Source organism: Alosa alosa, chromosome 20, assembly GCF_017589495.1.
Source record: "Alosa alosa isolate M-15738 ecotype Scorff River chromosome 20, AALO_Geno_1.1, whole genome shotgun sequence".
NCBI classification, from domain to species: Eukaryota; Metazoa; Chordata; class Actinopteri; order Clupeiformes; family Clupeidae; genus Alosa; species Alosa alosa.
Window position 1 is genome coordinate 23,048,162 of NC_063208.1, and position 27,405 is coordinate 23,075,566.

At 41.4% G+C, this 27,405-nt stretch overlaps 2 protein-coding genes across 2 annotated transcripts; one reads left to right on the forward strand and one right to left on the reverse strand.

The window, feature by feature from the left end:
* The first annotated feature begins 568 nt into the window (after nt 1-568).
* cfap20 (cilia and flagella associated protein 20) lies at nt 569-3,376 on the forward strand. The gene is given in 7 exon segments (XM_048229789.1): nt 569-1,065; nt 1,566-1,645; nt 1,768-1,795; nt 1,797-1,880; nt 1,994-2,182; nt 2,480-2,590; nt 3,163-3,376. Coding segments are annotated over 7 exon segments (582 nt in total). The 5' UTR covers nt 569-981; the 3' UTR covers nt 3,169-3,376.
* Nucleotides 3,377-3,559: 183 nt separating this feature from the next.
* dgat1a (diacylglycerol O-acyltransferase 1a) lies at nt 3,560-26,284 on the reverse strand. Its single transcript, XM_048229828.1, has 17 exons — nt 25,919-26,284; nt 24,622-24,709; nt 21,066-21,106; nt 20,647-20,732; nt 20,306-20,358; nt 19,910-20,015; nt 19,535-19,663; nt 16,474-16,548; nt 15,648-15,751; nt 15,484-15,522; nt 15,263-15,304; nt 7,521-7,565; nt 7,221-7,333; nt 6,113-6,178; nt 5,708-5,795; nt 5,357-5,419; nt 3,560-5,154 (listed from the first exon to the last, which is right to left on the reverse strand). The coding sequence occupies exons 1-17, from the start codon at nt 26,143-26,145 to the stop codon at nt 4,984-4,986; spliced, it is 1,536 nt and encodes a 511-aa protein (XP_048085785.1). The 5' UTR covers nt 26,146-26,284; the 3' UTR covers nt 3,560-4,983.
* Between the last annotated feature and the right edge of the window lie 1,121 nt (nt 26,285-27,405).

The following is a 27,405-nucleotide window of genomic DNA, read 5'->3' on the forward strand; positions in this document are numbered from 1 at the left end:
GCAATCACTGGTTAAAGTTTTCTAACTCCGCCTTCATCTCCCGTTACCTTGGAAATGTTAGTAAAGGGAAAAAAGCTGCAACTTCAGAAAAAAGTGGTAAAAAAAACTTTATAGTTAGCCTATGCAGCCTACAGTTTGGCAAGTGTTTAAATAGGGAAATGTAGGTGGGGGGCGAAGAAAAAGAAGTGAGCCAACAAGAGTGCCAACCATTATTATTATTATTTTATTATTTCGCTCACATTGTTCTGAATTCTGTATTTTAAGGCAATTCATGTTCCCAGGGTCCAGTGTTCTCGGGCAAGTTAGGAATTTAAGACCTAATAAGACCCTGCGGAACATGGCTTAGGCAACTAAACCATCAGCGTTGATATTGTGTGTGTATTTGATGTTGATTCAGGGTCGTCGATGAACATTGTATAGCCTAGCCTATTTTGGTTGTAGACAGGCTGCACCAGACAGTAGGGCTGCACGCGTAAAAGATGGCATGAGGCTGGAACTTTGGCAGCACCATGGCAACTTTAGAAGTAAACAGAGATCAGCTCGAAATGACAAGGGACCTGCGTCTCGTATCATAGCAACTCCAAAAAAAACAAAAAAGCAGATAGCTGGCATGTGAGGTGCAGGGCAGAAAAATAGTCGTAACGTTAGATTTATATCTAGAATTGTATTTTAAACGAATTTGAGATAGGACGGAATATTCTATTGTTTCATGCGGATAGGTTTTCACATATTTACAGAAAGAGAGTAGGACATATGTCCATAGATTTTCAACACATAAACTTCGAGAAAATTGGCGCGCGCGTTATTTTTGTCCAGTTTTAGCTGGCACATTTTGACCATAGCTGTAAGGACCGGAACCTTTTTTCTTAATCTGCCGCTGCTGCAGCACGGAGCCTAATAACTTGAGGAAAAGCCCAACTCGCATCAAAACATAGCTAGGTAGTTGCATGCACTTTGGCTTTATGGTATAAAGCTAGGAACATGTTTAAAAATACTTTTCAGAGTGGGTTTTTATCGATTTTGTACAGCATTGGAAGCAAACCTCTGCAAATATGGGACAAGAAGGTAAGAATGGTCAATCCCCAGTTAAATGTGCAAGCTAATTTATGTTAGCTAGGTGCTGAGGTGATTCATTTAATGGATGATTGGCTGGCTTCTTTTTACTGTCAATGGTGATGGGCTATAGGTAATGTGACTTAGAAGGCAGCTAACTTAGCAATAGCTGATAAAACATCGGGTGAATGTAGCTAAGGTCACATATTTAATGTTGGTAAAGTGCCTCTGAGTAATATACTGTGATGGCAGTTCTTAGTTTGTTGTCCATTTTGTGCTGCTCTTAGAATGAACTTTAATGGCAAATTACCTTCATTCAACGGTGGACGCATTCCTGGTGGACGTCATTTGCTGATGTCTAAAATCGCTATTCGCTATCAATACCTACATACTAAGATCTAGCTTTACCGTTAAGCTAAGATAACCGACGACAATAATATTTAACTTAGCAGTGCAGTTGCATTGAATGGTAACGTTACAGCTTAACTATAGCAGAATTATTGCTTCCCTAGGTGAGAAACGGTCACATTAAAAGAATAACAGACAATGACATCCAGTCTTTGGTTCTTGAAGTTGAAGGAACCAATGTCAGGTAAGGTGGCTGAATTTCTCATCAAACTTGTCCACTGGTACATCAAGCACATTATGATACTTTCCCACTGTTCTTTCAAGGAATGTTGATTATTCAGAGCTTGCATACCTTTATTCCCAAAGCACAACTTATATAACATGTCCAGCGGATCCCAAAAAAGACACTAGGCATCAAACTCCCCTTTTTGGTTATGATCATCAAGAACTTGAAGAAATATTTCACCTTTGAAGTTCAGGTAAGTCTACATTTGGGCCAAGCACTCCTACCATAACTGGCTTCAGTATATAGACATGATGTGTGGTCATAGTTCCTGCTGTTTATTATTCTGTGTCATTTGTCATGGGCAAGGTCTTAGATGACAAAAATGTGAGGCGGAGATTTCGGGCGAGTAACTACCAGAGTACCACCCGAGTAAAGCCCTTCATCTGCACTATGCCCATGCGACTGGACGACGGCTGGAACCAGATCCAGTTTAACCTCTCAGACTTCACCAGAAGGGCATACGGTACCAACTACATAGAGACGCTTCGTGTACAGGTGAGAAACATAACTCATGCTGTGTGTGTGTGTGATTTTTTTTTTTTTTTTTTTTGGTCTCTGTATAGAAATTGAATAACACTAAAGGAATTTTTGTGCTGGATGTCCCTTTTAGGCCTAAATGTCTTCACTTCCTGTTTCATGTGCTGCCTTTTTATCTTAAAAGGTTTTAGTTATTAATAGATCAAGACATAAAAAAAACAGCTGGAATTTTTTTTTTCACACTGGACACAAAAGGGTTTTTATTTTGATGCCACTGAACACAGTGCTTTACTCACAAGTCTCATTATCATGCAGATTCACGCCAACTGCCGAATCAGAAGAGTGTACTTCTCTGACAGGCTGTACTCTGAGGATGAACTTCCAGCTGAATTTAAACTTTACTTGCCTGTACAGAACAAGGCAAAGGTAAGCTTGGCTGGATCAGATCATTAGAAATGTGGTTAAGGACCAAAACATACTATTAGATTCAGTGAAAATGTGCTCATGTTTTTCCTCTGTTCCTGTAATAGATAAGAAAACAGACACAAAAATATAGTCAATTGAATGAAACAAACAAAAATTTGTCAGGACAGGACTTACATCTATATGCTGTTACATTACATTGCATTACATTACATTTGGCTGACGCATTTTTAGCCAAAGCGACTTACAACATGGTAAACAGTTTAAGTTTTAGAGCAATTCTCAACAATTTTAGGACAATTTAAAAAGCATTAGAGTACAGTAAGAATAAGTGCATCAGTGAGTGCTGTTTTTAACAGTTACTTGTCAGACGGCTGGTGAGTGCTAGGATCAGCAAGACTTGTTGTAAGTGTTGCTATGAGAGGAGATGTTCTCTAAAGAGCTGGTTAGTTTCGAACTAGTTTAATTTGAACTAGTACATTTGAATATATGAATATGAATATATGAATGAAGGAATGCAAACGAAACAGAAGACATAATTGAATGCTGACATCCACTTCTCTTTTCCATTGCAGCAGTAGAGCAGCCGATCCCGCTCCTCCATTCCAGACGTTCACTGTACTGGTGTAATTTCCTCCAAAACCCAGCTGGAGGTTCTAGTGCTTTTTGTTTTCATTTTTACTTTATTTGATATTATTGTTATTATTATGGAACCATGTGATTGTCCCACCCGTTTCCTAATGCCTTGCTCTCTGCACAAATAAAACCCTTTTATAGGCACTGTATGAACATGGGGTCATGCTCTTGGTATCGTTTCCACACAGAAGCACCAATACTTTTTTTTTCACGCCCACACTCAAAGACCAGAGACAGAGAGAGAGAGAGAGAGAGAGAGAGAGAGAGAGAGAGAGAGAGAGAGAGAGAGAGATAGACAGACAGACAGACACACACACAAAGAGTAAGCTGAGGCGGTTCCATGGGCAGGATTTTATTTCACTGGTGACGCAGCTGCCAAAGGTCTCAGTGTGCAGAAATGCACCTGAACTGCACTGCATTGCATTGCATTGCACTGTACTTACAAAACCCTCTCCAGAACAGGTAAAACAGAAGAGGACAAAATCCACACCCCAGAATCACAAGATCTACACTTGCTTACTGTTCTTCGGCATGACTGTGCGGTGTGTGTTCTGCTGTTCGAAGGGGTTATGGGTTACTACACACACCTCTTTGTATTTGACTGACATCAGGTCTACGGCAAGTTATAAAACGTAAACTTAAAGTCATGCTCAGAAATATCAGATGAACTGCATCTAAATGAAGTTAAGCCAAAATCACAGGGTGTGGTTCAGTATGAGGAAATTCACCCTTTGCATTGAAAACAAGGAAGCTATTTCAATAAGCCAAATATTAGTTTTGCACTTTGGGAAAAGAAAACCCAGAATGAATTGTTTACAGACTGATAGCATAGATAATTAGACACAAGAAAGAATTGGCAACAAGTTTGTTTGAAATGCAACTCATCCAAAAGATGCAGACAACCAAAGCAAAATTTGACTCAAAGGAAACGCCTCTGCCAAGAACACTGAAAATTTTCAATTTGACCTCACAACACAAAAGGTCAACAAGCAGGAGTAAATCAACAAATATGTTGATAATGATAATCATGATGATTATAATTGCAAAATAACACTGCTTTCTATGCATTGTGCAAATAAAATAATTCACAATTAAAATCAAAATACTTGTGCCATGTTCCTTTCAAAAGGAGCACCTCCACAGCTTTGCAAACTATACACATGCATGTTGATAAAGTGCAAAGAGCGAACACAATCATTTCAGAAATCAAATACTTTAAATGACATTGATCACACTAATTATAGAAAAATAAATACATATGATTAAATACTCGCACAAAACGTAAGCCACTGATATACAGTGCAGCTAAAGAAACAATACAAGAAGAAAAATAAGTTTTTAGCACATAAAGCATTGCAATAGGCAACAGCGACCAGTCACACAAATACCAGTAGTAGGCAGATATACTCTGCATGTATATGAGAACACGTTTGCATTGATCATAGTGCTGGAGTTTCAAGTAAGAAACATAAAAAGGCATAAAAAAATGTTCTCGTGCTTTGGTTGGGCAGTGGTGGTGTCAGGACAATTGCACATGATAACAGCACAACTAGCTCCTCCCTGCAAAATGTAAGTGCATTGCCAGAGAATTGGTCTCGGATGGGTAAATTCTTCAACTGGAATACAAGATAAATTTATTACAAACCATCTCGGGCAGAGGCTCAGTGTCCTCTGTGTCCTCAGGATTTCCCTTTGAAAAAAAATATACTGTTCATATACATTCAGTATTTTCCTATACGGAAGGGCACACCTATATTGCATTATGAATTGAGTCCGGCCATTCCGACGGGTGTCCCTTGGTAGTGGAGCACATAGTAGTCATGGACGTACATGAGCACAGCAACAGGCTGGCCAATGATGAGTGAGATCCAGACAGCCGCGTTGCCGTAGTTACCCCTCAGGAACCGTCCCACAAACCAAGCCAATGGAATCTGGAGAAAAAACAACAGAGGAAGGTGGGGCAGTCAAATTAGTTATTAAATAAACTGGAAAGGAAAGCAATGTTAAATATAAAACGAATTAATCAAATAGCAGTGGCTTTGGTTTTGCTACTCCCACGTCATCTTAAAAATGAATGATGGTGGTACTCTAAAGTGTCTAGAGAGAAAGGAGTCACGATGGCAGGAGTCTGACCTGACTCATCATGCCCATGAACGCCCACAGACGGAACATCTTCAGAGGCACGCTGACCAAATACTGCAGGAGAGAGAGAGAAAAGAAAGAGAGAGAGACTCAGTCAGTGCTGGCAACTCCATCACATTAGCCCAAGACATAAGCAGGAATACTGTGTGTTTCTCTGTGTGTAAAAGCATTTATGTAATTTTAGATAGGTCTATGTTTATGTATCTAAATATAATGCATGGATACATGCTGGTTTCACGCCTATGCATGATTGGGCCTGTTTTGCATGTGCATCTGTAAGTGCTTGTGTATGCCTGTGTGTGTGTGGCCGAGTGTGACAGCTTTACTGGAGCCCCCACAAACCTCGTGAAAGAAGGCGGACACCAGGAACACGGCGGTCTGGGCGAGCAACTTGTTCACACCTCTACTCAGCATGGGCTTGTAAAAGTGGCTGTGGAGGAAACAACAAACGCCCACAGCAGTAATTAATCTGACGGGAAGGGTGAGAGGACACAACGTCCACTGCGTGGCCTTTTAACAGCCTAGGGAGGAGACCCAAGGGCCAGTTAATAGCTCTTCCTTTGCAAACAGAGACCTTGGTTCGGTTCTATGCATGATACTAATTGATGATATCTGTTGGTGCATTTGGTCTTCTGCTGTGTAAAGGGTATCTGTGCAAGTGTTTAAGCTGCCAACAGCATCTGTCATTAAAGACTAATTATTTTTCACACCGTAGGCATAATGTGCCAGTCCAGAAGCTGTACTCACCGGAGACACCACTTGTGTACTGGAATGTTCCAATTAGACCAGAAGTATGTGACAGATTCGGAGTTCCTGGAAGAAAAAAACATGAATACAAGTGAATACATATACAGTGTGTATGTACACACACACACACACACAGATACAAATGAATGTGCATACACAAACACAAATACAAAATCACACACATACACACAAACATTCAAAAGTAGCCAGCAGAAAAAAAAAAAATAAGAGTAAAACTTTTCCTATGCATCCCATTCCACATTTCCCTCACGATGACGGCCATTTTTATTCCATACGGCTCTTATCAGTCCCTGTGCAGGCCGACGCCAGCTGCGCTTAAGCCAGCGGCTGCTAAATGACTTCCTCTGGACGTTCTCTGTGAAAAACCCCAGACCAGACAAGAGCTGAATTTAGCACACAGTTAATCCCCCAAAGAGAGCCCTTCTGGAGAATAAAGACACAACGTCGGACGAGCTTCATAGGGGGAAAAAAAACAAGTTTCCTTCCTCCATACCACTCCCCACCCCTGAGCCAATCTAGGAAATGTCTCTTTCCATCTATCTGAAAGAGGCCGAGCAGAACGTTTGTGATGTCAAGAGTGATGACAGTGCGTTCTTTTCCGGAAATGCGAAAACTAACTTTTGAACAGACATCTCGGAACGGCTCGCGCCACTGAGCTGTCAATCATCCACGGTACACGGCTGGGCCACCGAATCACAAGAAAGCTGACAACAAAGACTTGATGCTTTGCGTTTGATCAGCACTGCACTACACTCTACACAACACACACACACACACACACACACACACACGAGTAAACATCACAATGTCATTACATGAAGATGAAGAATCCTTCATCCTTCGTTACACCCATCGGAAGATATCCACAGCCACAACCAACAACTCTTTGCAGGCTCATCTCAACAGCAAACAGCATAACCACTGTGCTTTGACACCAAGTGTCTCTCTCACACCTACACATGCTTATGAACCATCCAAATGAGTTTTAGGTTAATATTTCAAGGTCAAATGCTAACATACTGCTGCTTTAATGAAGCCAAAAGGACATACCGACAGACAGACTGACAATCTAATGAGAAGTACTCACCACCAGTCCCGGTAAAACTCCCGGTCACCAAACTGCAGCAGCTCAGCTACAAAGTTCATGGAGGAGTGGAAAAACCAATAGAAAAAGATGAGCCAGATGAAATGATTGGGGACCTGGGGTAGATGGAGGAAAGGAGAGAAGAGGAGAGGAAGGAGGATGGGAGGACAAGAACGCAAGGTGGAGTGAGGAGAGGAGAGGAGAGGAGAGGAGTGAAGGATATCACACCCACACAAATCACAGGTTTTCTTCACGATGCTCCATCACATACATCTCCATCACATTTGTCTACCCAACACTCACGGCTAGTTTCAGCAGTCGCTCCAGTATCCTGGAGAGGTCCATGTCCTGCAGGGGATAAAGAAAATAGTTGAAAGTTGAAACTTCTACCTTTAGATTAGCTTCTGCAATCAAAAAAACTGATGAACATCAATTAAAAGAAGTTCATATAAATATATACACCTTACATCCACTTAATGGTATTTATGAATACATTTGTTCAAATATATTTAACTAGTAAACTAGTTAATTTACAAGTAACTAATTATGACCGCCACTAGCGAAGCGGTCATATAGGGATTGTCAAAGTTTTTTTTTTTTTTTTTTTCATCATCTACTTCCTGAATTTCACCCGGGACACCGAACCACCGGGGCACATGAAATTTGGTGGGTATGTAGCCCCACTAGACTTTTACAGAAAAATTTAGTTTGGTCCCGGGCCACCAAAATTTCGTTTGCCCCCCCCCCAAACCCAAAATATGCCGTTTTTCCTAAATAACTACCTGAACCCTGGCACCGAGGATGAAGAATTTTTTATGGTTTGTTGGTCTCAAGGCCCCCCCCCGTTAAAAATGAAAATGCAATATCATTCTGCTTTAATCGCCCCTCTCTTCAGTTAAGATAATCATAACTAGATGTACCGCATAACGGTACAAAATATGACCGCCGCTCAGTCCTGTACATCCGTTCCGCGAAAATAAATCACACTTCAATTTGTCTCCATATTTTACTCCATCCCCCACTCTTGAAACTTTTGTGTATGCTTGTTTGGCATGCCTGAGTGTGTGTGTGTGCGGCTGCACAGAAAGTAGCCTACTGGTGCTGAAAAGGTGAATAGATTGTAGAATAGCAAAAGAAGATGTAGCATTGTTATAAAACCTTTAAAATCTCTAAACAATCACAAGTAGGGCAGTTCATCACAGTTCATCCATTGCAACTGGATTGATGAAAGGTCACTTACGCCTGTAGGCTACATTGTATTTGGGAAAAGCAAAAGGTATCAGCATAATGTTATTTATTTATTTATTTATAAACAAAAACATCTCTGTCAGTTCCATGCCGTTTTCAACAGCTATCAAAAACAAAGGTCATTTTTGGATGGATGGATTTTTTGTGAATGTTTCTTCTAATACATAAGATTTTAGTCATCTTTAGTTCATGTAATACTTTATTGTCAATGCACAAATTAAGTAACAGTAGTCTGAAACGTTATTGTTAATGCACAAATTAAGTAACAGCAGTCTGAAACGAAATGCTGTTTTACATCTAACCAGTGGTGCAAATAACTGACATGTCCAAATGGGCCTTGATGAAATGCGTCGCTAGACTGTTCATACACATTTTAACGGGCCAAAGTTGAAGAGCTGTTGTCCGTTATTGTGCAAATACAGGCTGATTCATGTTCCCTTGCATTGTGTAACTGAGGTCCATGGCTAGTCTGGCTTTCACCAGACCAAGCTCAATCTTTTAAGAAATCAAAAAATAAATAGCGGGCAGATCAGGCTGGGTTCACCCAGCCTAGTCCATAGGCACCCGATATTGTTTAATTTTCCGATTGAGATATCCACGCTCTGGCTATTCTAAATGCAAAAATGCATCAGGGAGTTATGACAAAACTGTAACTAACAAACTAGATCCTAATAGAAAGCTGTTAGCTTCCCTAAGCTACAGGTAGGCCTATTTACAACATAAATTGTCAATAGGCTATGCTGGCGACACAAAAAATCTCCTTTGGAAACCAATGTCTTACGCCTTACAGTATCAAGCGGACTTAAACTGCCATATCGTGGCGAAAAGTTGTAATAAAATTCACGCAGCTCCATGAGTCAAGGAAAGCGCGAATGAACTTCTAAATGGGACCCACTACACAGTAGCTTAAGCTGCACGCACTTAAAACAAAATAAACAGGCGTCTCAGTCTCACGCATGTATAGGCAAAACTCTATCAGACCGGTGTAACGTTGGTAAATCTTCCATTGCACAGAATGATGTTTGTAGCACGTGCAACAAATGACAGTCGAAAGATACAATTACAGTGATGCTATCAATTTGCTTGGTATAACCGCATTTATAGTTTTCTACAAAAACCAAATCAATCAAAATCAATCAATCACTCAACCAACGCTAACGGTAACATTACCTAGGTTCTGAACATCTTAACTTAAGATAGGGTACATACCCACCAAATTTCATGTGCCCCGGTGGTTCGGTGTCCCGGGTATCATTGACCAAAAAGCTTCGCTAGCGGCGGTCATAATAATTTGGCTGCATTTCCAGTATTGGCGTCACGTAGTCGTTTGTCCACCAGATGGCGCATCGTTGTGAGACGTAATTTTGTTGGAAGTTAATCTAAAGTTGGTTGGAAAGACACTACGCTTCCTACAAGGACAAGACTGTAGTTTACCAGAGAACGTCTAATAAGGGTAGGATGATTTCTGCATGACATGTAACTCCCATTTCTGCTTGAAGCCGAAATGAATCTGAGAATGTTTATCGGACATGCTTGGTTTTTACTGCAGGTAGGCTACGTTAATCTTAAGTTATATCAATAGCCTAGAGTAGGTAAAATAATGTTACCGTTAGCATATTGGTTGAGTGATGGAGGCCAATTTGATTATTGATGTATTTGTAGAAAACCATGCGGTTATAGGCTACCAAGAAAATTGATAACAGCACTAATTGCATCTTTCGACTGTCATCTCATTTGCTTAGACCATAACCTAGGCTACTAACAGGAGCTAATGAGTTAGCCACAACACGTTCGCTACGTGATGGTTTTCTAATGGAAAATATATAGGCTACCTGAAAGATAACCTGTCTATGATGCATCCTAAACACCTGGCTGGGACATTTATCTCAAAGTCTCAAAAAGCATCTGAGTCAACGTTCATTCCCAAACATCCATATAGGCTACTTCAATCCTCTATTTTCAAAGGTGATTCAAGGAAGAGCATGGCTCAAAGTAAAGTAACTAGGACTGAAGCTACCGAAATTCGTCAAAGTGAATAATTTGTGTCAACTCGCCTCAATGTAGATTTATTAACGCACCCGTGATCTACATCTCCATTTAAACCAAATGTTTTAGAGCGCACGTTGAGAGATGTATCCAGGGCAGGGCTGTAGCAAAGATCTTTAATATACTTCATCAACCATCTCTGGCTGTACCTACACATTTTTGTTGCACGTGCTACAAAAATCATTCTTTGCGATGGATGATTTAGTACCAACATTACACCGGTCCAATACAGTTTTGCCTATGGCTATACCGTGAGACTGAGACGTTTTTTGTTTGTTCGAAGTGGGTGTTTAGGGTGTGAGAGGGGAGTCGATGTGTTTTGATTCCAGCTTGGTAGTAGCAGTCTATGCGATTAAAAAACACGTGTGTGTGAAGTATCCAAACAATCATAACGCTTTCATTATGGCTGCTTTAGCCATATACCTTGATCTACTGTACAGTGGGTTGGGTTCCATTTAGAAGTGTCGCTTTCCGTGATTCACACAGCTGCGTGAAATGTATTACTACTGATATGCAAAACACTTTTCGCCAGAGGTGGCAGCCTAAGTCCGCTTGATACTGTAAGCCAGGGATGTCAAAGTCAAATACACTAGAGGGCCAAAAAACAAATTTGCAACAAGCCGAGGGCCGGTGTTCTAGTTTAGATGGTGAGCAGTTTAACTGGTGATATTTGCATAAAATCAGTGAATATTCAACAAGACCCTGCCTACTTCTTAATCTGCTCTGCCTCCGATAGTGCAGGTTTAGGCTACATTTTCACAAAGTGTTTGCAAGTGAGACATTATAACGGATATCGCTGCAAACATCACCAGTGTATGTCTAATACATGTCCGTTTAAGCATTATCCACAAAAATGACTGAATGAATGGGGAAAAAAAATAAAACTAGCGATCTAGCTGGAATTCGAACCACGCATGGACATGAAAGAGGATCGGATTAGCTTCTATATCGTCTATACCACTACACTACGAGCCGTTGAAATCAATGCAGGATTTGTATGTATATATTGCACTTTTAGCCAAAGTTAACACAGGTAAATCATATGTGAGAAATATACGCCCATGTTAACTGGTGCTATCACAATTTAACATGGGCATATGCAAGCCTCAAAACAACAAAGTAGGTTCATCTTTGCCTCACATACCAAAACCTAACTGATGTACAACAAACTGACATGTCCCCACGAACACTTTATTCCGTTTTGGGGGTTAATACTATAAAACACAGTCATGTGCAAGGCTTGCATTCGGTGTCATGTCACCAGTTAGCAATGGACAGGATATCAGTAGCTAGCTAGTAGACTAGCACTATAGATTAATGATGGTTGATGATGGCATTGAAATGACTGCTCGTCTTTCTGTGGTGTAGTGGTAGTGCTGATGCAATGTACATTTTGCCTCATTTGCCTCATTTAGACTCATGTTCGAAACCCAACAAAACCTTCGTTGTTTTACTTTGATACTTTGCAGAGCATTTTGTGCGGATAATGCTTAAGCGGACATGCATTATACATGAACCGGTGATTTCCGCGTGTTTTCGGCAAGATCTTTCTTTGTATTCTGTCTCACTGTGGGTTTGTGAAAATGTGAATCTCCCGGCACTCGAGGGGCGGAGGCAGAGCAAAGCTGTTAACAAGTAGGCAGAGTGTTGAATATTCACGGATTTTATGCAAATATCACAAGTTAAACTGCTCACCATTTAAACTGGAACACCGGACTGGTTCAATGTTTATGAAAACATATTAAAACAAAATATGACCGCCGCCCAGTCCAGCACATTTTTTCCACAAAAATAAATCACGCTGAAAGGCCTATATGATTCTAACTGTCTCACTAAATTGCATTATCCACACTCAATTCTCACTGGTATGGTATCTGCTAGACAACAAGTACCAAAACATGATTAGTTCATAGATTTCACATTTAAAATTCATTTTATACAACCCCACCCCCATCTTGCCTGTTCATAATTCTGAGAAATTCTTGAATTGTGTGCATGTGTGCGTGCACACGTTTATGTTTATGTGTGTGGGTGTGTGTGTGTGTGTGTGTGTGCTTGTGTGTTTGTCTGCATATGTGTGTTTGTGCATGTGCATGCATGCGTACATATGTCTACTGTGTGAGTATGTGTCATACGTATGATTACTGTGAATGTATGTGTGTGCGTGTGTATCTGTTTATGCACATGTGTGCACATGGAATGGGTTAACATGACCCCTGGAGGCAAACATATGGAAAAAATTGGTCATCCTAGGCCCTACGGTTCTCAAGATATTCACAGAAAACTGTGTCTGTCCTACCCTCCTTTCGGGGGGTCCAGTCCAGCGGGGGGGCTACAGATCAAAACGAAAAACGATGGTTCCATGCTATCCATGTGGGGTTACATGCTCACCAAGTTTCGTGTACCCCGGTCTTTCAGTGTCCCGGGAATCCTTGATGGAAATTTGGACATGCGGAAAGAAAAAAAAAAAAAAAAAAAATCTGACTAAACCCATATGACCGCCGCTTCGCACAGAAATGTACGATTTTTCCCATCCTCACCGACCTTGTCATAAAACTTGTTTAAATGATCATACGATGCCTCCTTGCTGCTTTGTCGTCTACATCAGCCTTTCTCAAACTTCTTTGACCTGAGGCCCAGTCAAGGCATACTTTGGGGTAATAGGGCCCACCTACATGAACCCACCCCCTCCCTCCCATCCCCCATCAAATTATCATAATGATATCACAATTATTATTATTTTTATACTATATTGCTATACATGCACTTCAAAACAGTCAATGTTTAAAGTGCTAAGATTGTTCACAAAAGTTTGTGAAAACATGCACATCAGAGTACTGCTTTGCTAATGTAAAATATAATTAGGCCTACAATAGTTTCATTGTTTTTGCATTGTTGCATGATGCTTGCATGAGAAATACTTACCGTACCGAAATACAAAACAACAGCAGTTATATGGGTGCCGTTGTTTTGGGATGTTTCCCTCATGCAAGCATCATACACTGATAGAATATTTATATGCTAATTACATTTCATTTGAATGCCTGAATGTAAGGATTCAGGAAACACAATACCAGCTTTTGTGAAAATGGCGGATCAGATCATGCGTAAATCACTGATCTGGAGATCTTTAACTATCTTTAACTAAGACTAATTAATAGCTTTTGGCTGACTTTAATACTTAATGCCAAATATAGTCTGTGCTCTGTTTTTTATGGAAGTTGCATAAATCCACGTCATTCTATTAAATGTCGTTTCCTAATTAAATAGGAAATTGTCCACATTGCGGACCGCGGTCCATAGTTTGACAAATGGTGACCTGCATGCTGCCATATTAAGGCATTTTTACGGTGTGTTTAGCCGGGTTTTCGCGTGGAAGGCTCTGTAGAAATCTGACACCCTATTCAACGAAGTTAAACTGAAAGAGCGTGCCGTTCACAGACACCAGAATGAACGAGTTTGTAACGTTCATCAGGCAGTAGTAGGCTAATACAGTAGGCTAGCCTACGTTCAGTTCACGTTCGCTCAAAATATGAATGAACGTGTTCAGGCACAACACTGGGGTGCGGGGTAGCTGAAAGTTGACATCTGACCTGACTGAATACTGATGAATAATGAAGCCGAGGCCCACTTGCGGCGCCGCAGTGAGTTCGTGGGCTACCGTTGCATTGTGGGAAATGGAGTATTGGTGCTTGCAAAACAGCAGCCGGCGGCTGTGGCCTGCGGGCCGGTTCTAATACTAATCAAATATCATCCCGGGGGGCCGTAGATAATTCATCCGCGGGCCTTGACTTTGACATGTCTGCATAAGCCATTGGTTCCCAAAGGAGATTTTATTTTTGTCGCTAGCATAGCCTAGTGACAATTTATGTTGTGTAATAGGCCTAGCATAGGGCCTACCTTATATAGCCTATAGTTTGTTAACAGTCACAATTTTGTCATAACTCCCTCTATGCATTTTTGCATTTAGAATAGCTCTGAAACCGGGGGATGAACACGTTGCAGGGCCAGTGCGTGGATATCTCAATCGCAAAATTAAACAATATTTCTATCGGGCGCCTACCATGGACTAGGCTGGGTGAACTCGGCCTGATATGCCGGCGATTCCTTTTCGATTTCTTAAAAGATTGAGCTTGGTCTGGCGGAAGCCAGACTAACCATGGACCTCATAGTTGCAAAATGCAAGGGAACATGAATCAGCCTATTATTTGCACAAACAATAACAGACAGTAGCTCTTCAACTTGGCCCGTTGAATATCATATGAACTAGATGACTAAACTTATGCATATGTAGAAGAAACATTCACAAAAATCCATGACATGACCTCTCTTCTTGATAGCTGTTGAAAACTGCATGGAACTGACAGGGATTGTTTTGTTTAATAATAAATAAATAAATACATTATACCTTCTGCTTTTCCCAAATACAATGTAGCCTACAGGTGTACCTTTCATCAGTCCAGTTGCAATGGATGGACTGTGATGAACTGCCCTACTTGTGATTGTTTAGATATTTTAAAGGTTTTATAACAATGCCAAAAATTTTGGAAAGTGCTACAAATCTATTTACCTTTGCAGCGCCAGTATAGGCTACTTTGTGTGCGGCCAAGCATACACAAAAGTTTCAAGAGTGGGGGATGGAGTAGAAGATGGAGACAAATTCATTAATATGATTTATTTTCACGGAATGGATGTACAGGACTGAGCAGCGGTCATATTTTGTACTGCTATGCGGTACATCTAGTTCATACCTGAAATGGCTTCATGGAGTTCTGAATGGTAGGGACCATCCACTGCAAAGGAAAAGAGAAGTCAATATAAATTGAAACCATGATCAGTTTTACTTATTGCAATGCAGTGCTGAGCAAAACTCCAGTCGGCAATAGCCACTAAGGTAAAATATTTTTTTTTTTTTTTTTTTTCTTTTAAAAAGACCAGCTGGCAAATCAGATTGATTCTTCAGATGCCATACCTGTTGTATCAGCCCCACCAACAACTGTATAAAGAAAAGCTGTAAAAGGAAACAAACTTTAATATTCTCAAGTTCACCACGATAAAAAAGCATCCTTTTGTAAAAAGATTGAGGGCAAATGAATCTGTGTTGTGTGGGACTCATTGCCAAAAGATCTTGCTCACCATCTCAAACAGCCTCCTCAGCAGGAACCGGACACGTATCCTTGGAGACCGAGGGAAGTTGAGCTCGTAGCACAGTGTCGGGGCGAAAATGAAGTAATACAGATCTAAAGGGGATAAAAAATGACCAGCCAGAACTCAACATTCAACCATGCAGATTTTAGAAGCCTTTTATAACATATCCACATTGTACCTCAGATATTTTTCCTTTTTTTACCATTACTATTATTATTATTATACCGATTATACCATGAACCAGTAATTATACCTTTAAGATTATCTTATGCCGTATCATTGTCAAATACAAAACATGCACTATAGTAGACTGTGCATCTTGTACGAAGCTCAGTCTCCTCATACACTCCTAAACCTACAGCATTCTTCATTGAGAGCTCCACACTGACTCCTCACATGGCTTGGTCTGTTCAGTCCACTGCACTAAAGAGCCTGAAGCATATAAAACCCCCAAACAGGCACAGGCCTTGGCACAGTCAAAGTGCCCCTTCATGCCCCGATGGCAACTGTGACCGAACGCTTTGGCACGCCCATAAAGAAACGGGCTGACAGTGTGCCGAGGCATCCCTCTACATCAAAACACGTTTTTGCATAAATCACTCGATTTAATTTTCCATATGAGAAGTTATAGTTTTTTCATTGAGTCATGACTGGAAAGATGGCCTGTGCTTTTCTGTGCTTACTCTTCCAGGTGTGAGTGTGTGTGAGTAAGTGAGAGAGAGAGAGAGAGAGAGAGAGAGAGAGAGAGAGAGAGAGAGAGAGAGACAGAGACTGAGCACGGCTGACTCCCTAAGCTCCACACAAACACACTCACCTCTGTGTGTGAGATTGCCTGGGTAGGTCACCTGAGCGTGGGCCGCCACCCCATTGGCTTTGTGCACAGATGGACCTGGCGAAGGGAAAATCAAAAGAAAGACTCAGCAATCCTCAGATGAAAATTGAAGCTTTACAACAGATGACACTAAACTATACCCAGATAAACACAGAGACAGAAAAGCAGAGTGAATCAAGAGCACTGCAACTGATGTTTAAGGTGCCTTTATGATTTCAACTTAATATACTTTATAAGTTATAGAATTTATATGGCTTACACATAGTAAGAGGATTTACCTAAGGCCTCTTTCAGTACATAAAAGCCACACTGTTTAATATCTGAGCTATTTTTCTTTTTAAATAAAAACTATACATGTATGACCTTGATGTTACTGAAGACCTCTGTTACACTGTTTAAGCTCAAAGAATCTAAGAAATCACAAGCTATTGTGAAAACGCCATAATCAGTAGCAGGGTGATGGAAATCACGCAACACTGTCCTTATCATTAAGCTGTCAAGGCTCTTTGTCTTGACATGCCTCCTATTCAGCTGAAGTAAAGTTTGGACTGAGCAGCCTGAACCATTTTTGCTACCAGCAGGTGGCAGCACAGCACCGGCTCAAAAGTGGCATACCACACAGGAATAGATAACGGAACTGACAAACTTAAGCGGAGAGGAAGAGTGGGTGTGGATGATATGTGTGCTGTGTTTGTATGTGATCTATGCACATACACATGAGGGTCTGTGTTGATATGCATGCCTGTGGGTCTTCATGTATGTGTGTGTGTGTATGTGTATGTGTGTGTGTGAGTGTGCGAGTGTGAGTGTGTGAAATGCATCTGTGCACACTGTTTGCTCGGGAATAAAAGACTCAATATTTGACTAAACGCTAAAATCTCCTCCCGGTAAACAGCGGCAGAGCCAAAGACACGCGGGTCACAGGAGTTAAGCAGGCAGAGGCGCACACTGAAACTAATTAAACCTTCATAAACCCCCCCATCATACCCACTAGATCAGCTGCATTTCAAACAGACAGCACAGGATGCGTGGCGTGGGGTGGGGTGAGGATGTGAGGCAATAACAACTCATCAGTTCTGCACCACTCATGACTCTCAGGGTGGAAATGAGCAAACACATCTCTTCACTGACAGCATCAACTGCTGCAGTGTCACAAAAGCTAGTGCCTTTTACTTGGCAGGCAGATGTTCTGACGTGCGTGTTTCGCCAGTGTGCACACAACTTTATAAGACAAAGCAGTTCTTCAGTACAGCTTCAAGATTTTTTGAAAATGCATTTTGATATTTATCTTTTATTAGAAATGTTATTTTAGAACGGGTCCTCAGCCACTTTGTACTTTATATCTAATAACTCAATTACACAATTAACCTTTTATATTGGGACACCGGGGCGCTGATAGAAATTTGGGCCCTCTGACAGACATTAATTCTGTAATAATGATGAGTGAGGATGTAACAATTACTGGTATAATGGTAAACCGCGTTAAAAATGTTGGCGATAACAATTACCGTTTTCAATTCAAATATCATGATTATCACTGTTGATTACCACGGTATGGAAACCGTGTGTTTAATCCTTCCCAGCTTCATCCAAGCCTGCTTTTGACATACAGTAGGCCTGGTACAATGAAACAAAACTGGTACCCTACTGATTCTGTTATCTACTTGATGGATTTAACTGTGGCACAAAGCCAATTAAACATGAGCAAGGGAAAAGTGAATGGGACAACACACAATGCCACGGTAACGTTATGCTATAAATTAAGAATGCTCAGCTCAGCCAGGTTTGTTTGTGCAGTCAGGATGTAGGCCTATGCATGTGAATGAAAATATGCCATTCTACTCAGTTACAAATGTTTTACCCTCCCTCAGCACCCCCTCTATAAGCACCCCCAGGTGAAAATGAGTTCCAACGTCCCTGGTTAAATGTTGCACTTTTGATAAGGTTTTGCCTATATTTTGTAATATAGTAAATGCTGTCACACTTTTTGAAACTATTTCAGCTTGTGTAGGCCTATTATTGCTTTCTGAACATATTGAACACACTTTTAAAAACACTGCGATAATACCGAAAACCGTGATAAATTTGGTCACTATAACCGTGAGGTTAAATTTCCATACCGTTACATCCCTAGCTGGGCCCTTAGAATCCACAGTCATTAGTGGGCGGAGGTGAAGGCATGTCAAATGCCATTTTTAAAGTCCAACAGGCTAAAGTTATGCTGCTTTCGAGATGTCTCGTAAATGTCTCAGAATCCACCACCGAAGTTGGAAAGTGTAAATTACCCAGCTTTCTTTATGGGCATTTTGGGCAGGCACGCTTTACCCTTTTGAGGGTACACTGGGAGTACAAACATTGAGGGTACACCATATGTAGGTGGTCGTTAAAGTTGATGTAATGCTTTTACAACAAACATGGCTGCTTCAATCCGGTCATAGTTGAGATGAGATGGCATGTATGTAGCACAAAACAATAACAATGACTAGCCTCCTGCTAATGCCCCTCGTTCCTAAAGCCAGTCATTGGTACATGTTGTACGGGTGAGTGTACGATGATTTACGAGACATCTCGAAAGCAGCATTAATCCTCTAATCGTGTGATCCATTTGTCCATGGTGCTCGTCTTACGAATATAGTAAGTTGACAAAAAACGGAGGTTTCGCAAAATTAAAAAAACACGCCTGCCTAAACTTGACTGATGAGAAAAAATCTCGTACAAATCAAAGGATCCCCAGTTCATGGCGAGTTCTTACGACAAGGAAGTTACGTCATTTCAAGTTACGGGTTGTCACAAGCCGTCAGCCTGTAAAAATGGAACACACGATAAACCCTGACCCCCTTGCCTTGAGCCTTCTTAAATTCACATCTTGCCCTAGATATTGTAACAACAAACAAAATAACAAATCTTTAGTCTGGGGGGTACTAGCGGTCATTAGCACGATTCTGCGTTTTAACACAGGGTGTCAAACAAACACTAAATCTCTCTGTGACAGACTGGGCATAGCGGTTATTGTGATAAGCTCCAGAGCAGAGGCAGGACTCACAGGAGTGTGAGCGGGAGAGGGTGCGGGCCTTGGCGTGTCTAATCTCGCGACTCCACTTGTTCACGTCCTTGTAGGAGTAGAGCTTCAGGAAGAGGATGGTGTAGACGGCCAGGGAGAAGACCCCTCCCACTGCAACACAAGAAAAGCCCACCATGGGGTTAAAATTAATCGGCTGGTTGTAAAGGTGAAGGGACAAATGTGATCTGGAGTGTCAAACAGGTGGATAAGAAAGCACTGGGGGGGAGAGAAGGCAGTGAGAATGTCAAGCGTGCAAGGTTGACAGAGAAATGGTGTGCAGAGAGCGTATGAGGAGCAACAACAACGAAATTGTGTGTGGGGGGTGTGTGTGTGTGTGTGTGTGTTCTTTCTGTGTACCTGGGGTCATGGAGGTAAGGTACAACACAGTAGCCGGGGGGAAGATCAAAATGGCAGAGAGATTGATGATGTGGAGGAATGTTCCGGTGCCCTCTGAGATGGTGCCCTGTGGGAAAAGGAGCAGAATAGAGCCATGGGACAGCACAGTGGAGAGCCTCACTCTACATTACATCACAAGAAGAAAACACCAGCAGTCATTCTGCTTGGGAACAAGACTCATCGTGAGTAAGCGATGGATCTTTCCCTGTTTTAGTGAAGTTTGTGATTGTGGAGGGTGTGTGTGTGTGTGTGTGTGTGTGTGTGGGGGGGTTCTCGCTGATGGGTGCGAGGAGAGATTAGAAAGATTTCACAGTGCATCCTGCGCATTAGTCGCACGCGCTGCGCAGTGACACTCACCACTGCGAGCCTCCGCTCCGTGTACAAAGCTGCCACTATGGACACGTTGGAGGCTGAAAGAGTAAATAAATAAACAAATTAGACGTGGGGGATCAATGCAAAAAAGAAAAGAAAACTGCTGCATAATATTAGTTCCGTATTGCTCAAGAGTGGATGGCAAGAAAGTGGAAAATTGGTGGCTTCAGCTTGGTAAGACTCTGCACTTGTTGTCGAGAGGGCCCGAGCCCCAAAATAGATTAAGCCAAATAACAACGAATGGCTATGATTCAATTATGTTATCAAACAGCTTAGGCAGGAAAAAAACAAAACACTCAGTCACTGAAAGTTGAACAAAAACGTACCAATGATAAGGCACGCTGCAGGCCAGCTATAGGGGTCCTTAAGGAACAGAGAAACCACCTGGATAGGGTCCACAAGTATCCCATACCTGTAAGAAAGCAATGGTGTCACAAAAACATGCAATGGCATGCATAACATTAAAAATCTATTGCAATGATAGCCCCATAGTCGTCTTGGGCTAAGAGTGACCTCCATGCCTGCCAGCTGTATGTAGGCCTTGAGCAGTGTGAAGTAGGTAGTGAACTACCACGCACGCACGCGGCAAGAACACCATCCCACTTTGACCATCCTGTACTTTTTTGGGAGAAATATGACCTTCAGAAGACTTGCCAAAATGTAGGTCACTACAAAGAACAAACAATCAGAACTTTTGCAGTTGTGCATGTTTCACAATTGAGCTGCTGTTGTGCATATGACTTACTTGATCAGGTTTTCCAGGAAAAGGCGTGCATTGCTCAAAACCTGTGTGAGACAGCATGTTGTTATTAGTGGGTGCCTGCAATAGAAGAGGGATGGTTTGCTTGCCTAATGACAACAACCTCTCCTGCACACACATCTACAGTGATATCTTTGCCAGCCTCCCAGCAGTCAGGAGGGGAACAAAATCAGATCAAAGTCCCCCAACTGAAGCGCATTCCATGTCTCTTTATCATTATCAGAGACAGATAAAGCATACAGCTCCGTCAACAAAAGCAGCTCACCCTGCCAAATCTCTGCCATACGACAGACATACTCAGTAAGGTTATTTAGTCTGTTGCATGGAATGTCAAACACTGCACTGTCTTCACTGCTCTGTTAGTAGATTGAGAAGATTTCATGAAACAATACTGACATGTAGTTACATAGCCTATTCTTGGTTTTGTTCTGTTTGTCTCTGTCTCCTGGACATGTCCCCTAAAGAAAAATAAAATGCCTTGATGTGTTGCAACTGTGCTGTGTGACTGCGATGCATCTTCATTTATTGATGTAACTTTTATAGAACTGGATCTGCATCTCAGCTCTCTTCATTAATTCAGGTCGTCACATATCCCATATTCCCTCAACATATTATTTGCCACAAGCCATATAATTAATCATTCAAGGCCACTATAAGCATACAGACTCCATTTTGAAGAGGTTATTATGAATGGTTGCCTACATGAATCCACACAAGAGTACTACTCAGGGACTACTTGCAGGTAGTTGATGAGATGGCGCATGAAGACCAGTTTATCAGAGGTTCAATAATTATAACAAGTGAGAAGTCAAAACCATTCCAATGTGCCTGCAAGTAGGTCTCCCGTTAAAACGGGTCCTTAAGAAGTGTTGTCAAATCCAGAGTAAGTTTAAAAAAAGTGAATAGCAGCACAGGATCTGAAGACATTTTCCTGAGCTTTAGGATTTTTTTTCTCTTGAAGAACTGAGTGCCTTTATGTTTAATTGGCTCAGTCTGAGACCCTGGTATGGTTCTATTTTTCCTTCCTCCCTTCTTCCTCTCTCTCTTTTTGCTCTCTCTTTCTCGACGTCTCTTTCCGCTGCCCTCCCTCCAGGAGGCGCGAAGCCACAGAAGGCGGCCCTTGGAGGCGGCGAGGTCTGCACTCCTGGCCTAAGATCTTCTCTCGGCAGCCATTTTCCGCATGGGTTTCATAATTATTCATTACTGGACACAAAGAATTTTGAGGATGTTCTGAGGGGAATGCAAGGAGAGAGAGAAAAAGAGAAAAAAGGAGGTGTTTGGAGGGGCTGTGGGGGGGATAGAGAAAAGGAAAAAAGGGTCCAGTGAGAATGTCAATGTGATCTTGTTTCAAAGCCAGGATTAATACTGGCTTTTGAAATTACAATTTGCTCTCGGTGGCTTTGAAGACGACAGACCAGTGCTCCAGATTCTCTCCAATGTGAGGGGAAAATTGATGTTTATTTTTAGAGGGCATGTCACATTCCCAGCAGTCATCAAAGTAATCCATTTCAAACTTCTTGATTGAGCATTACTGTGCAAAACAGCCCAAAAATACCAACTGGATACACCAATGGCAGAAGGGGTGGAGGGTTAAACTCTTGATGTCCCTCTTCACAGTGACAGAAGTGGCTGTAGTCTGTCACATACTAGTGGGAGTGAGTGGCAGTCAACGTGCCTGGAGGCTTGCCCACTGTGGCCAGGTCATTCGCCCGCTTCACCATTGGCACTGCCAGAGCACCTGGCCAAGCTTGTCTGCAGGGTGAGGTCCACCCAAAGAGCAGACAGAAAGTTTGAGAGCTGATAAGAGAGCAGGAAATATAGGAACTAGTCTGTGTGTGTGTGTGTGTGTGGGTGTGTGGCAGAGTGCAATAACACACTCTTGTTCAATTAACATAGCTCTGTTCATAACATAGCTTATTCTTTGAGCCGGACATGGTTATTAGGTATAATAACGATTTCATCTGGTAATACTATTTCACAGGGGACCTCAAACAGGCCGAGAGAGGTTGACTGAGGAGGGATTGAGACTGAGCAGTGAGAAGAATTAGAGGGACAGAGAGAGATACAAAGTGGGATAGAGGCAGATAAAGTGATTGGGCAATAATAGAAAAAGAGATGAACAGGGATGAACAGAGATAGAGGGCAAGATAGATAGACATGGAAAATGAAAAAGAGAAAGAGACAGAAAGAGAGAAGGAGAGAGAGAGATAAAGAAACTTGGCTGTCCTGCTCAACTGAACAGAGCAAGCGGCCGGTCACACAGCCAAGAATCTCTGTCTGTGGTCCAAAGTCCTCCTCTCTCTCTCTTTCTCTCTCTCTACAAAGCCACTTTGGGAATTGGACACTGGAGAGAGAGAGCTGATTTATGGCTGCTCCCTGGGGTCATGGTGTTAAGTCAGGCTTTCAGATAGGTGAGAGGGTAGGCCACAAGTTCAGATTCAGTCTTTTCTCTGCAAGTTGTTGTTGTCAGTTGTCTTTTTCCTGCTTCAGTGGGCTGTCTCTTCATTTTACCAACTTATGTTCAAGTTGATATTCTGCTCTGAAAATATGCTGTATTCCTTTGTACTTCTATCTTTGAAGACATATGCAATGGTAATTATTAAATTATCATTGCTGTTGTTGGTTGACATTAGTGCTGACTGCACAAAGGACTAATCCAAAGCACTCATAGTTTAACATTTATGTTACATCTTGGACCCAGGCACACTGAGCAAATTTGAAAGCCATTTACCCAGATCCTTCATGGGTAGGTAGAGATTTATTTGACTATAAATAGCCCTGTGACATTCAAAATACTTTAAAGCAATTAATGGCACACCAGTAGAACAGGTGATACACTGGCCTGCCATTCTTGTGTAATGATGGCAAGAACTGGTCTGCCAGTGCACAAGACTTGTGTTCAGATGGCAAAAGAGAGTAGAGAAAGCTCTACTCTAATGTTCATGGAGTTACCCTCCATGAACATTATACCTTACATGTAAAACATAAATATTTTAACCTACCAACCTTTAATTGCTATCTAATTATAGGGAAAATAAAGTCACAAAAAAGAAATTTGCCTTAATGTAGGCTGCATCCTGGTACCCTTTGTCCTGATTGAGGTCTCAATGCCAGACCCTTGTCTGTACCTGTACTTGAGCCAACTGATAAAAACAAAAACATCACAGCAAGAGATTTGGGGACACACAGCCTTGCCACATGGCCTCTGGAGACATACAACCCTGTGCCCACAAGCAACATATATGAGCCAATCTAGGATTTTCCATGACATTGGGTCCAAGATGAACAGAACAGAACAGAATCTTCCAGAGAAGAGTTTAAAAACTTTTTTTTAAAGAATTCAGAAGATTCTGAAAATGTTTTCTGCTTGTTCCACAGAAATAAAGCTCATGCTGCACTAGAAACAGCCACTTCTTATAAATGGACAAATCAAGCAGTTCAGCAGGGGGCCGTGGTAAAATGATGTCGCTGAAGGTCAGAATGAAGCAACAGATTCAAGTTTGACTTGTAATGTGCACACATTGTACAAGTAGGTACTTACTAGCATAACCACACACCAGTTAAGGATTCCCCTGTAATTGCTGTAGCCACTTTCAGAGCTGAGCAAGGACTCCTGATGGGTGTGACATCTACAAATAAACAAACAGGAATAACAAAACAGAATATTTATTTTAAAATTACACAAATATGTCCAATGGTAGGGAAATAAGGAAAGGCTGTAAACTCAAAAAGGGCATTAAGGTTTAGATGAGAGCTCTTGTTTTCATTTTCGGAACCTATAATCTAAGCTTAAGTATTACCTTGACCTTTATCCACAGATACTCATAACTCAACACGACTCCGCAGTTGTGAAAACTAAGGCAAGGGACACAATTGCCCGAATTGCTTAACTGAGAGAAGACTGAGTTGCTTCACACTTTACCAACAAGCCAAATGTCATTGTAATATCCCCCTTCATGAACTCAAAAGAGGAGTCCTAATTATGACAGTTATTGGGACAGTTCCATGCCAATCACTCTTCTCTACGAATATTATGTTCCCAATTGATTTCCATTGTGGAGAGAACTGCTATCCAGCCAATTACTCAGTAGGCCTAAGAGTCTAAGACAAATGTTTGGAATATGTTGGACTGCTCTGAAGTCCTGAAAAATACAAGACTGACATGCAAATGGACTACAGTTCAGAAGATAAAGAGTCTGAGATTACAAGCCACTTTGGGAATATAGAAAACGTGCCTGACGATCAGAACTTTTTTTTCTGTCCATGAAGCATTTTTTCATGAAACATTCCATTGCTATTACCTGTTGAAGACTGATTGGCACAAGCTAAATTGTCTTCAGTGTGACACATATCCTGTGTAGCTCTTACAGAGCACGTTATCAAAAGGAACCACATATGTACGTCACAAGATAACGGAATACTGGGACAACTTCATTACGCTGCACGAACCACGAAATGTCATCTAATAGGTAATGAATACAGAGCCTTAGCTGTCATTCGTAATGTAGCCAAACGTTATTGCATAACCAAACCCCCTTTAGATCAAAATGTTGACCCTACATCATATGGATTCTAATTTGGCGGCCTTCAAATGGCCTGAACTGAATTATGAAGGACGGAGACACGTGATGCTCAATATGTTACAGTGACACTAGGTGCACAAGGCTACAATATTACAGTCAATAGCGCAATTTGCAATAGCGTCTTACAGTCTTCCTTCCACATTTACATCAGGCAGACACTAGCATGCTAAAACATTGGTGGTCTTGCGCACGGAATCCACAGGAGGTGATGGAAGACATTGCCATGTTGATTTAAAGGAATGCAGAGACTATTACCTGAGCCTTTCTCTAATGGCATCGTTGTAGCTCTTGTCTCTGCGTGGTGTCGTTGATGTATCCCGCACCTTACGTGGACTGCTTCCATTGTTGACACTGGACTCCTCGCCAGCATTACCCGGCTTGCTCCCGTTGGCTTGTTTAGAATTCAGCACCGGAGACGCGGTTTCAGAAATGGTCGTTCTCCTCTTGCGTGTTAACGGACCCCTCACGTATTTGTCTCCCATGTTTCTGTTTAAGCTGCATTACGACGACACATCGCAGGGAAAAAGTTTCTCTCAAGTTCAACGTAAGCCTGATTACGGGGCTGATTGAGATCAGAAGTGTAGTGGGTGTGTTCACACGCGTTGGCGTCGCGCAAAATAGTCAAATAAGGGGCATGTTCGTGGTGTACAACCTACTAGTGTAGTCGACGTTTGATTGGGTGCTAGATATTATTATAAAAAATAAATGTTATCATTTAAAATAAATAATGTAATGTAATGTAATGTTACTTTAATTTGTATTCCCAAGTGGTAAGATGGAAGACTGAAAATGTGTGTGTGAAAAATTGTCTCTGAGAAGGTCTAATAACTTTTCACTGGTTTAGCGTGTAGTAGCCTACAATTATATGTGTGTAGCCAGGGATAGGCAAAAATATATCAACATGTATTTTGAAATAAAATATCAAATACCCTAATTTAAGCATATCAAAATGAACTAGCTAAATACAGTAGGCTAACTACACCATGTATCAAAATAAAATACTGTATATTTATATACTGTATAAAAAAAACTATTTAAAGGGAGCATGAAATCACTTTACAAACCTTATATCTGTCTATTTAATCTATTTCTTCATCAGTAGCCTACACTGACTCTGTTAAGTAAGTGGACAGTGTTTGAGAGTAACAGCTTTTCTCTGCGAGCTTTTCTATGAGACAAGCCATAAACCTGCAGTCAACAGATCAACTATGCTGACTTGCCTGTTACATCTCATACAGACTAAATACTGTATCAGAGATGCACTGAAAAAGTCACAATTGAACTTGTCAAGTGGTACAAAGTGAGACAAGTCTCTGACATTGTCAATGTATGCCCAGATTGCTTGACATTGCACTGTGTAACGGTGTTGATCAGGAAGTATTGTGAGCCATTAAGTTGTTTTTTAACTAACTGTATGTCAGCCCTGAATGGTATCAGGGGCATAAATATGAATTTTTCACTGTGTTACTTTAGGTGATACATGGGGCAACTTTTTGAGAAATGTTGCATGGGGCAACACTTTGAGAAATGCTGCAGGGCAACCACATAACATTTTCCATGTTTTCTGATTGGATGATTCTCAATAAACTAATGACTTTCTCAAGAAACTTGAGGTTGATCTGAGAGGGAGTGTATTGTGTGTGTGAGTTACCTACACATTACTTATCTTCCACTGGATCTTCTTCCTGAATTCTGATCACAACAAGTCTGGGCAAATTACTAAGTCAGCACAAGTCAGAGGC

What these genes read in the sequence shown, in the direction of transcription:
- dgat1a (XM_048229828.1), bottom strand. Translation starts at nt 26,145, where the DNA reads ATGGGAGACAAATACGTGAGGGGTCCGTTAACACGCAAGAGGAGAACG. An exon ending in CCTTACCTCCATGACCCCAG is followed by an intron (nt 19,664 to 19,909) that starts GTACACAGAAAG and finishes CTTGTGTTGCAG; the next exon opens with TGGGAGGGGTCTTCTCCCTG. An exon ending in AGGCAATCTCACACACAGAG is followed by an intron (nt 15,752 to 16,473) that starts GTGAGTGTGTTT and finishes TATCCCCTTTAG; the next exon opens with ATCTGTATTACTTCATTTTC.